The sequence below is a fragment of the Oncorhynchus nerka genome, linkage group LG22 (assembly GCF_034236695.1).
Source record: "Oncorhynchus nerka isolate Pitt River linkage group LG22, Oner_Uvic_2.0, whole genome shotgun sequence".
NCBI classification, from domain to species: domain Eukaryota; kingdom Metazoa; phylum Chordata; class Actinopteri; order Salmoniformes; family Salmonidae; genus Oncorhynchus; species Oncorhynchus nerka.
In genome coordinates, this window is record NC_088417.1 from 23,128,493 (window position 1) to 23,140,916 (window position 12,424).

A 12,424-nucleotide genomic window follows, 5' to 3' on the forward strand; every position below is an offset into this window, starting at 1 on the left:
GGTCCTATAGACAGATACTCCGATCTCTGCTGTGGACCATTACAGCTCCTTCAGGGTTATCTTTGGTCTCGTTGTTGCCTCTGATTAATGCCCTCCTTGCCTGGTCTGTGAGTTTTGGTGGGCGGCCCTCTCTTGGCAGGTTTGATGTGGTGCCATATTCTGGAGCCCTGTGGGATGTTCAAAGTCTCTGATTATTTTCATAACCAACCCTGATCTTGGTTGCACCAGATCTTATTTAGGGGCTTCATAACAAAGGGGGTGAATACATATGCACACACCACTTTTCCATTTTATTTTATTTTTTAGAATTTTTTAAAGCAAGTTCTTTTTTTCATTTCACTTCACCAATTTGGACGATTTTGTGTATGTTCATTACATAAAATCCAAATAAAAATCCATTTAAATTACAGGTTGTAATGCAACAAAATAGGAAAAACGCCAAGGGGGGTGAATACTTTTGCAAGGCACTGTAAAATCAACAGTGTAATGTTTGGATTCAGTCTTGTGTCAGGTGTTGTGTATTCACCTTTGGTCTAATCATTTGGTCTAATCATTTTCCTTTTAAATGCACATAAAATCAACAGTGTAATGTTTGTACATAATGTTTCTGTCACAGTCTCTGATGACCTAAAGGAGCTTCTAGATATCAGGACAGCTATTACTCATTTCGTACGGGAAGGATTTACTTCAGACACCTGACAAGGCCCAAATCCCCGTGATTCGCATGACAAAGACACAGAGATATCGGGGACGTACGTCGGGGTGCCTTGTAAGGATCCGACGGCGAGTGGGTAATCTGCATCTACCATCAGTCCTACTAGCCAACGTACAATCATTGGATTACAAAATAGATGAGCTACGATCAAGAATATCCTACCAATGAGACATTAAAAACAGTAATATTGTATGTTTCAAAGAGTTGTGGCTAAACGACGACATGGATAACAAACAGCTGGTGGGGTATAAGCTGCTTCGGCAAAATAGAAAAGGCGCCTTCGGTAAGACAAGGGGTGGCGGTCTGTGTATATTTTTAAACAACAGCTGGTGCACGAAATCTAATATTAAGGAAGTCTCAAGGTTTTGCTCGCCTGAGGTAGAGTATCTCATGATAAGCTGTAGACCACACTATTTATCAAGAGAGTTTTCATCTATATTTTTTGTAGCTGTCTATTTACCTCCACAACCCGATGCTGTCACTAAGATCGCACTCAATGAGCTTTATAAGGCCATAAGAAAACAGGACAATTCTCATCCAGAGGCGGCGCTCCTAATGGCCGGGGACTTTAATGCAGGGAAACTTAAATCCATTTTACCTCATTTCTACCAGCATGTTAAATGTGCAACCAGAGGGAAACTCTAGACCACCTTTACTCCACACACAGAGATGCGTACAAAGCTCTCCCTCGCCCCCCATTTGGTAAATCTGGCCATAATTATATCCTCCTGATTCCGGCTTACAAACAAAAACTAAAGCAGGAAGCACCAGTGACTCGGTCAATAAAGAATTGGTCAGATGACACAGATGCAAAGCTACAGGACTGTTTTGCTAGCACAGACTGGATTATGTTCCGGGATTCTTCCAATGGCATTGAGGAGTACACCACATCCGTCACTGGCTTCATCAATAAGTGCATCGCTGACATCGTCCACACAGTATGTACATACCCCAACCAGAAGCCATGGATTACAGGCAACATCCGCACTGAGCTAAAGGGTAGAGCTGCCGCTTTCAAGGAGCGGGACTCTAACCCAGACGCTTATAAGAAATCCCGCTATGCCCTCTGATGAACCATCAAACAGGCAAAGCATCAATAGAGGACTAAGATTGAATCGTACTACACCTGCTCCGACACTCGTCGGATGTGGCAGGGCTTGCAAACTTCTACAGACTACAAAGGGAAGCACAGCCACGAGCTGCCCAGTGACACGAGCCTACCAGACGAGCTAAATCACTTCTATGCTCGCTTCGAGGCAAGCAACACTGATGCATGCATGAGAGCATCAGCTGTTCCAGACGACTGTGTGATCGAGCGCTCTGTAGCCGATGTGAGTAAGACCTTTAAACAGGTGCACAGTCACCAGGCCACATGGCCAGACGGATTACCAGGACGTGTACTCCAAGAATGCACTGACCAACTAGCAAGTGTCTTCACTAACATTTTCAACATGTCACTGAGTCTGTAATACCAACATGTTTCAAGCAGACCACCATTGTCGCTGTGCCCAAGAACACTAAGGTAACCTGCCTAATTGACACCGACCCATAGCACTCACATCTGTAGCCATGAAGTGTTTTGAAAGGCTGGTCTTGGCTCAAATCACACCATTATCCCAGAAATCCTAGACCCACTCCAATTTGCATACTGCCCCAACAGATCCACAGATGATACGATCTCTATTGCACTCCACACTGCCTTTTCCCACCTGGACAAAAGGAACACATACGTGAGAATGCTATTCATTGACGACAGCTCAGCGTTCAACACCATAGTGCCCTCAAAGCTCATTACTAAGCTTAGCTAACACCTCCCTCTGCAACTGGATCCTGGACTTCCTGACGGGCCGCCCCAGGTGGTAAGGGTAGGTAGCAACACATCTGCCATGCTGATCCTCAACACGGGGGCCCCTCAGAGGTGCATGCTCAGTCCCCTGCTGTACTCCCTGTTCACTCATGACTGCATGGCCAGGCACGACTCCAACACCATCATTAAGGTTTCCGACAACACAACAGTGGTAGGCCTGATCACCGACAACGATGAGACAGCCTATAGGGAGGAGGTCAGAGACCTGGCCATGTGGTGCCAGGATAACAACCTCTCCCTCAACATGATCAAGACAAAGGAGATGATGTTGAACTACAGGAAAAGGAAGACCAAGCACGCCCCCATTCTCATCAACAGGGCTGTATTGGAACAGGTTGAGAGCTTCAAGGACCTTGATGTCCACATCACCGACAAACTATCATAGTCCAAACACACCAAGACAGTCACGAAGGGCACGACAAAGCCTATTCCCCCTCAGGAGACTGAAAAGATTTGGCATGGGTCCTTAGATCCTCAAAAAGTCGAGAGCATCGTTGAGAGCATCCTGACAGGTTGCATCACGGCCTGGAATGGCAACTGCTCGGCCTCCGACCGCAAGGCACTACAGAGGGTACTGCGTATGGCCCAGTACATCACTGGGGCCAAGCTTCATGCCATCCAGGACCTCTGTACCAGGCGGTGTCAGAGGAAGGCCCTAAATATTGTCAAAGACTCCAGCCACCCCAGTCATAGACTGTTCCCTCTGCTGCCGCACAGCAAGCGGTACCGGATTGCCAAGTCTAGGTCCAAAAGGCTTCTTAACAGCTTCTACCCCAAGCGATAAGAATCCTGAACACACTAATCAAATGGCTTCCCAGACTATTTTCATTGTCCACCCTCCCCCTCACACTCTTTTACGATGCTGCTACCCTCTGTTTATTATCTATGCATAGTCACTTTAACTCTACCTACACATACGTATTACCTCAATTACCTCGACTAACCGGTGGCCCCGCACACTGACTCTGTACCGGTACCCCCTGTATATAGCCTCGCTACCGTTATTTTACTGCTGCTCTTTAATTATTTGTTATTTTTATTTTTGACTTATTAACACTTATTTTTCTTAAAACTTCATTGCTGGTTATGGGCTTGTAAGTAAGCATTTCACTGTAAGGTCTACACCTGTTATATTGTATTTGGCGCATGTGACAAATACAGTACAATTTGATTTGATTTGATATGGGTATGGGCACGTGTAAAGACATGAGTATTATGTGTGTGATTGTGCATGTCTGCGTTTGAATGTACTCTCGGGTGAATAACCTCTGTGCTGTTGATCTGACACACGGAGCTTCTGAAGACAGCAAACACAATTCAGTTCAACACCAGACCCACTGGCAACCCCACAAGGCCACTGTAACCACCCTGTACTGTTGCATCACACACAGACACACGCACGCTGAAACAATGTTACCTGGGGCGGCAGGTAGCCTAGTTAGAGTGTTGGGCTAATAACCGAAAGGTTGCTAGATCAAATCCCAGAGCTGACAAGGTAAAAATCTGTCGTTCTGCCCCTGAACAAGTCAGTTAACTCAATGTTCCTAGGCTGTCATTGTAAATAAGAATTTGTTCTTAACTGACTTGCCTGCTTTTAAAAAAAAAGACCAGGAGAGGAAGCCATTCCAGACTATTGAGAGGCATTCTGAGTTCCCCCTCATTATGTCTTGGCTCAGTATTGCCCTGCCGTCTCTGGCCAAGTGGGTCTGGGCCAGATAAGGTGTTCAACGGGTGTGTGTGCTCACCAGTCACGGACTCACATCTGTCTAGTAGGGGGATTCCGGTGTCATTCATTGGGCGTAAATTGGGCCTGACCAGACCAGCATAGGCTAGGAAGAAGATATCCCTATGTGGTAAAAGACCAAGTCCATGTTATGGCAAGAACAGCTCAAATAAGCAAAGAGAAACGACAGTCCATCATTACTTTAAGACATGAAGTGCAGTCGCAAAAACCATCAAGCGCTATGATGAAACTGGCTCTCATGAGGACCGCCACAGAAAAGGAAGACCCAGAGTCCCCCAAGACCCAAGTTCATTAGAGTTACCAGCCTCAGAAATTGCAGCCCAAATAAATGCTTCACAGAGTTCAAGTAACAGACACATCTCAACATCAACTGTTCAGAGGAGACTACGTGAATCAGGCCTTCATGGTTGAATTGCTGCAAAGAAACCACTACTAAAGGACACCAATAAGAAGAAGAGACTTGCTTGGGTCAAGAAACACGAGCAATGGACATTAGACTGGTGAAAATCTGTCCTTTGGTCTGATGAGTCCAACTGCTGTGTCTTTGTGAGACGCAGAGTAAGTGAACGGATGTTCTCCGCATGTGTGGCTCCCACCGTGAAGCAATGGAGAAGGAGGTGTGGGGGTGCTTTGCTGGTGACACTGTCTGTTGATTTATTTAGAATTCAAGGCACCAGCATGGCTACCACATTATTCTGCAGCGATACACCATCCCATCTGGTTTGCGCTTAGCTCATGTCACGTCTACTCCCGCTCCTCCTCTCTGGCGCTTGTTGTCACAAGTTTACTCATCATTACGCACACCTGCCACGATCGTTACGCACACATGCACTTTATGAGACTCACCTGGACTCCATCACCTTCCTGATTTCCTTCCCTATATCTGTCACTCCCCTTGGTTCTTTCTTCAGGTGTTATTGACTCTGTTTCATGTCTATGCTTTTCATGTGAATTGTTTTCTTCTATGTTCTATTTATTTAATTTGCTTTCCCGGTACTTGCTTCCCGACTCCCAGCATACACGTTATAGAATAACGCCTCACCAAGGGGAAGCAACAGGTATTTTACATTTTTACTGGTGATGTCGGGTACAAGTGCCGCTGCTGAAGCAACTGGGGATGCCCCAGCTGGCTCGGCAGGCTTCCTATGCCTCAGCCGGCTCGTCAGGCTCACATACCTCCAAGAAGGAGAGTGATTGAGGGCTGCATCAGAATACCTGGCCTCCACAATCCCCCAACCTCAACCCAATTGAGATGGTTTGGGATGAGTTGGACTGGAGAGTGAAGGAAAAGCAACAAGTGCTCAGCGTATGCGGGAAATCCTTCAAGACTGTTGGAAAAGCATTCCAGGTGAAGCTGGTTAAGAGAATGCCTAAAGTGTGTAAAGCTGTCATCAAGGCAGAGTGTGGCTACTTTGAAGAATCAAACATATATAATATATTTTGATTTGTTTAACACTTTTTTTTGGTTACTACATGATTCCATATGTGTTATGTAATAGTTCTGATGTCTTCACTATTATTCTACAATTGTAAAAAATAAAGAAAAATCCCTGAATGCGTAGGTGTGTCCAAACTTTTGACTGGGACTATATATATATATATATCCTTTTTCAATCTTGTCTCATCGCTGCAACTCCCCAACGGGCTCGGGAGGCAAAGGTCGAGTCATGTGTCCTTTGAAACATGACCCATCAAACCACGCTTCTTAACACCCGCCCGCTTAACTCGGAAGTCAGCCACACTAAAGTGTCAGAAGAAACACTGTTCAACTGACAATCAAGGTCAGCCTGCAGTCGCCCGGCCCACCACAAGGAGTCGCTAGAGCACAATGAGCCAAGTAAAGCCCCGACCAAACACTCCCCTAACCCAGACGATGCTGGGCCAATTGTGAGTCACCTCATGGGTCTCCCGGTCGCTACAGCCTGGGATCAAACCCGGGTCTGTAGTAATGCCTCAAGCACTGGGATGCAGTGTCTTAGACCGCTGCGCCACTCGGGAGGCCCATGTCTAGCCTACTTTTATTGTAATATTGTTTTACTATTTTAATTTGTGTAATTTTAGAAAACGTATTGTGCTTTTATCTTTCTGCCCTTGTATTATTTTATTTGTTAAGCGCTTTGAAATACATCCCCTGTAAGAAATGTGCTCTATAAATATAGTTTGATTGAACCACAAGAACTCAACAATAAGCCTCCTACACCAGCATGAAAATAGCAGGGTAGGATCAGAGAAACAGAACGCTTGATAAAGCCACAATATACTACTGTACTACTGTACAGTTGATATTGTGTTCAAGTAAACGGAGGACTTTGATTTTATTTTGTAAAAACATTATACGAGCTGGGTGTGATTTCACAATTGACCCTGTGGAGGTGTCCCTACGTTTAGAGACAACTCTGTTCACAGAAAACGACGTGCGCTGCAGCCGGGTAGAGGGCGGGTCCAAGTTTTTAGAAACTGGTGATTTCTCTGGGTTTGCCCGCAGTTGCAGTCCAGAGGTGAACTGCAGCCCATGTTCCTCGCAGCATTCCAACATTTTTTATTTTGAGATTTTCTATCAATATTGACATTGCTGCCAACTGAGTGCATGTGGGTGGTAGAGGGACAGAGCACGGATAGATAGTTTTTTGTTTTCGTCAACGGCGCCCTCTCTCTACTCAGACCGGCTGAGGATGGACGGGAACAGAACCATCGACCCGAGCTGCAGGGACAGACCTCCCGTGGCCATCGACATCATTTCCCGTGAGTTGAACCGCTCGAATAGGCCTATGTTTTCTACAGGCGTCTTTATACTAGCCTATCGATAACTTTTCAACTGTTCTGGGACAAGTGCCGTTATTTTCTTCAATCTGCCAGTGGTTAGGCCTACTCATAACGTAAACATGCATTGCCACCCATGTCACTGGGCTATTAAACACACATTTAGGTAAGGTAGAATTTTAGGCGACATTGATACTGATTGAGCTGTTTATTAATTCAATCACCATTGAGACTGTTGGAGTTTGGAGAGATTAGCCTAACCTTTTTCAAATCGAATAATCCCATTAATCCAATACAATAATTTAAATCTGACAGGCAGGGACTTGTTTATGATTTTTTTGAACCACTGTAAACTCTCCTGTGCCTGCTGATTTCAAACTGCTGTTATAATGTAGAATTAACATACCAGTAGGGTTTTTAGGATGAGGGTCAACAGTTCTATATTGTACCCCATCACCTGAGCTCTGAATCTGGTCTTGAAGTGTGTGTGTGTGTGTGTGTGTGTGTGTGTGTGTGTGTGAAGAAGCAATGATTTCACAACACTGCATCAAAACATCTGTTACTGGCATATGTAACATTGCAGGGGCAGGGGGATAGTTAACGTCCTACATTTTGCCATGGGGCAAAGAGAAATGTGCATTTAAAAAAAAAGCTAATCTCATGGTATTCTACACATTTTGCCATGAGGCTGAGAGGAAAATGTACAGTTCTATAGCTATTTTAAAGCTAAAATATACACGTGTTGACTGATAAACACAGTACGAATGAAGTAGGCAGTGGCATGGTGCTTTTAGCCAGTGAACCCCAGTGACATGCCTCAATGTGGTCATATTCGTGGCTTATTGGTGGTGTGGCTTTCAGTTAGTTATTTTTGGCCACCCATCCCATGAGATTGAAAGTCATTCCAGTGCACTTCTTGCTATGAATTCTATCTGATAGTGTTTGCATGTTTAGGTATGTCGATTTTTGATTATGGGGATATTATCTATATGCATGCAGCACTAGATGCTGTTTTCAATTGTGCCCTTAGCCACAATGGTGATGGTTATAGAACTCGCCATTGTGTTTTGTATCTATTTGTATGTAAGGAGAGAGCAACATTCCCTTGTTTATCTACATAGCACACTCATGTAGAAACTTCCTATGTATCTATCATCATGAATTCAATTTAGGTAAAAAGACAAATGTCCCATTTGGAACACTGACAAGTAGAGAGCTTCTTTTTTTTTCTCAATCATTTTGCGATGAGGGCCTACGCGGCTGCCCTCATCTCACTCCCCCATTCTTCTCTAATCATGTCCTTATGTGTCTGTCTATGCCTGTTACACAAATCAAGTTGCTCTTCCCAGAAATCAGAGCAAGGACTTTCTTTCCCCACATCCATAACACATGGCTTTGTCTGCTGACACGTGTGTTGTGTTGAAGTGTATTTGTGTATGTGATAGTGCAGTCTTAGTTTGTGTTTGCATGTGTGAGTTATTTACTCAGTCTTTGGCAGAAGGGCTTTGTGCTGTTTTCCAACTTTTTTTCTTCTTTACTACTTGTCTTGATTTCACAAAACACCCTTGTTTTCCAGAAAACATCTATTTCTCTTTTGCGGAAATTGACAGATCTCTTCAATTAAATGCTTTTTTTGGAACTGGGAGGTCAGAAATGAGTTCCAGAGAAAATGGTAAAATGAATCACCAAGCCCCTAGATGAGGCCTGTGTATTGTCCCTAAAGCTGGACAGGTCCTTTAGCTTTGTGGGCTCCCTCCTATTGCTTTCATCAATCTGTTTTATTGTATCACCAGTGTAGGTGAAGAGGACACCAGGAAAGGAAGCTACTTTAGACTGTTGCCACTCTATAGTCCTTTGCTCTGTCTTTTTTGTTGTTAATTCTTTCCAACGTGTCAAGTTATGTTTTTGTTTTATCAGGATTTGGTTGGGTCTAATTGTGTTGCTGTCCTGGGGCTCTGTTTGTGTTTGTAAACAGAGTTCCAGGACCAGCTTGCTAAGGGAACTCTTCTCCAGGTTCATCTCTCTGTAGGTAATGGCTTTGTTGTGGAAGATTTGAGAATCGCTTCTTTTTAGGTAGTTGTAGAATTTAACGGTTCTTTTCTGGATTTTGGTCATCTCTCTCGTTTTCACACCTCCCTCTCTCTTTCTCTCTCTCTCATTTTCACACATCCCTCTCTCGCTCTCTCTCTCATTTTCACACATCCCTCTCTCTCTCTCATTTTCACACATCCCTCTCTCTCTCTCTCTCTCTCTCTCTCATTTTCACACATCTCTCTCTCTCTCTCTCTCATTTTCACACATCTCTCTCTCTCTCTCTCTCTCTCTCTCTCATTTTCACATCTCTCTCTCATTTTCACACATCTCTCTCTCTCATTTTCACACACTCTCTCTCTCTCTCATTTTCACACACCTCTCTCTCTCTCTCATTTTCACACACCTCTCTCTCTCTCTCATTTTCACACACCTCTCTCTCTCTCTCATTTTCACACACCTCTCTCTCTCTCTCTCTCTCTCTCTCATTTTCACACACCTCTCTCTCTCTCTCTCTCTCATCTCTTCTCATTTCTCTCTCTCTCTCTCTCTCTCTCTCATTTTAAACACACCTCTCTCTCTCTCTCTCTCTCTCTCATTTTCACACACACACTCTCTCTCTCTCTCTCTCTCTCTCTCTCATTTTCACACACCTCTCTCTCTCTCTCTCTCTCTCTCTCTCATTTCACACCCTCTCTCTCTCTCTCTCTCTCATTTCATTTTCTCTCTCTCTCTCTCTCTCATTTCACACATTTCTCTCTCTCTCTCTCTCTCTCTCTCATTTCATTTTCACACCCTCTCTCTCTCTCTCTCTCTCATTTCTCACACCTCTCTCTCTCTCTCTCATTTTCATTTCTCTCTCTCATTTCCACACTCTCTCTCTCTTTCTCTCTCATTTTCTCTCTCTCTCTCTCTCTCATTTTCACACACCTCTCTCTCTCTCTCACACACCTCTCTCTCTCTCTCTCATTTTCACCTCCTCTCTCTCTCTCTCTCTCTCTTTTCTCTCTCTCTCACCTCTCTCTCTCTCTCTCATTTTCACACCTCTCTCTCTCTCTCTTTTCACACTCTCTCATTTTCACACACCTCTCTCTCTCTCTCTCTCTCTCATTTTCACACTCTCTCTCTCTCATTTTCACACACTTTCTCTCTTTCTCTCTCTCTCTCATTTTCACACACCTCTCTCTCTCTCTCTCTCTCATTTTCACACACTCTCTCTCTCTCTCTCTCTCTCTTTTCACACACCTCTCTCTCTCATTTTCACACACTCTCTCTCTCTTTTCTCTCTCTCTCTCTCTCTCATTTTCACACCTCTCTCTCTCTCTCTCTCTCATTTTCACACTCTCTCTCTCTCTCTCTCTCTCTCATTTTCACACACTCTCTCTCTCTCTCTCTCTCTCATTTTCACACCTCTCTCTCTCTCTCTCATTTTCACACACTCTCTCTCTCTCTCTCTCTCTCTCATTTCATTTTCACTCATTTTCCTCTCTCTCTCTCTCTCTCTTTTCATTTTCACACCTTCTCTCTCTCTCTCTCTCATTTTCACACACCTCTCTCTCTCTCTCTCACACCTCTCTCTCTCTCTCTCTCTCTCTCTTTCATTTCTCACACTCTCTCTCATTTTCACACCTCTCTCTCTCTCTTTCTCCTCTCTCTCTCTCTCATTTTCTCTCTCTCTCTCTCTCATTTTCTCCTCTCTCTCTCTCTCATTTTCACACCTCTCTCTCTCTCTCTCTCTCATTTTCACACCTCTCTCTCTCTCTCTCTCTCTCTCTCTCTCTCATTTTCACACACTCTCTCTCTCTCTCTCTCTCTCTCTCTCTCATTTTCACACCTCTCTCTCTCTCTCTCTCTCTCTCTCTCATTTTCACAACTCTCTCTCTCTCTCTCTCTCTCTTTTCACACCTCTCTCTCTCTCTCTCTCTCTCTCTCTTTTTCACACACTCTCTCTCTTTCTCTCTTTCTCTCTCTCTCTCTCTCTCTTTCATTTCACACCTCTCTCTCTCTCTCTCTCTCTCTCTCTCTTTTTCACACCTCTCTCTCTCTCTCTCTCTCTCTCTCTCATTTTCACACCTCTCTCTCTCTCTCTCTCATTTCCACACCTCTCTCTCTCTCTCTCTCACACTCTTTTCTCTCTCTCTCTCTCTCTCTCATTTTCACACCTCTCTCTCTCTCTCTCTCTCTCTTTTTCACACCTCTCTCTCTCTCTCTCTCTCATTTTCCACTCTCTCTCTTCTTCTCTCTCTCATTTTCACACTCTCTCTCTCTCTCTCTCTCTCTCTCTCATTTTCACACCTCTCTCTCTCTCTCTCTCTCTCTCTCTCTCTCATTTTCACACCTCTCTCTCTCTCTCTCTCATTTTCACACCTCTCTCTCTCTCTCTCATTTTCACACACCTCTCTCTCTCTCTCTCTCTCTCTCTTTTCACACCTCTCTCTCTCTCTCTCTCTCATTTCACACACCTCTCTCTCTCTCTCTCTCTCATTTTCACACACTCTCTCTCTCTCTCTCATTTTCACACACTCTCTCTCTCTCTCTCTCTCTCTCATTTTCACACACTCTCTCTCTCTCTCTCATTCTCATTTTCACACACCTCCTCTCTCTCTCTCTCTCTCTCTTTTCACACACCTCTCTCTCTCATTTTCTCACACCTTCTCCTCTCTCTCTTTTCTCTCTCTCTCTCTCTCATTTTCACACACCTCTCTCTTCTCTCTCATTTTCACACCTCTCTCTCTCTCTTTTTCACACCTCTCTCTCTCTCTCTCATTTTCACACCTCTCTCTCTCTCTCTTTCTCTCTCTCTCTCTCTCTCATTTTCACACCTCTCTCTCTCTCTCTCTCTCATTTTCACACCTCTCTCTCTCTCATTTTCTCTTTTCTCACCTCTCTCTCTCTCTCTCATCATTTCTCACTCTTCCTCTCTCTCTCTCTCTCTCATTTTCACACACCTCTCTCTCTCTCTCTCTTTTTCATTTTCACACCTCTCTCTCTCTCTCTCTCTCTCTCTCATTTTCACACCTCTCTCTCTCTCTCTCTCTCTCTCATTTTCACACCTCTCTCTCTCTCTCTCTCTCATTTTCACACTCTCTCTCTCTCTCTCTCTCATTTTCACACCTCTCTCTCTCTCTCTCTCTCTCATTTTCACACTCTCTCTCTCTCTCTCTCTTTTCTCTCTCTCTCTTTTCACACACTCTCTCTCTCTCTCTCTCTCTCTCATTTTCTCTCACTCTCTCATTTTCACACTCTCTCTCTCTCTCATTTTCACACTCTCTCTCTCTCTCTCTCTCTCATTTCACACTCTCTCTCT

The 12,424-nt window shown here is 44.3% G+C and overlaps 1 protein-coding gene across 1 annotated transcript in view; it reads left to right on the forward strand.

Moving 5' to 3' along the window:
• The first annotated feature begins 6,783 nt into the window (after positions 1–6,783).
• Positions 6,784–12,424, forward strand: part of LOC115105016 (organic solute transporter subunit alpha-like) — a 21,496-nt gene continuing 15,855 nt past the window's right edge. Inside the window, exon 1 of the mRNA XM_029626532.2 lies at positions 6,784–7,068. Coding sequence (XP_029482392.1) covers positions 6,999–7,068 — 70 coding nt within the window. The 5' untranslated portion in view covers positions 6,784–6,998. The remainder of the gene's footprint in view (positions 7,069–12,424) is intronic.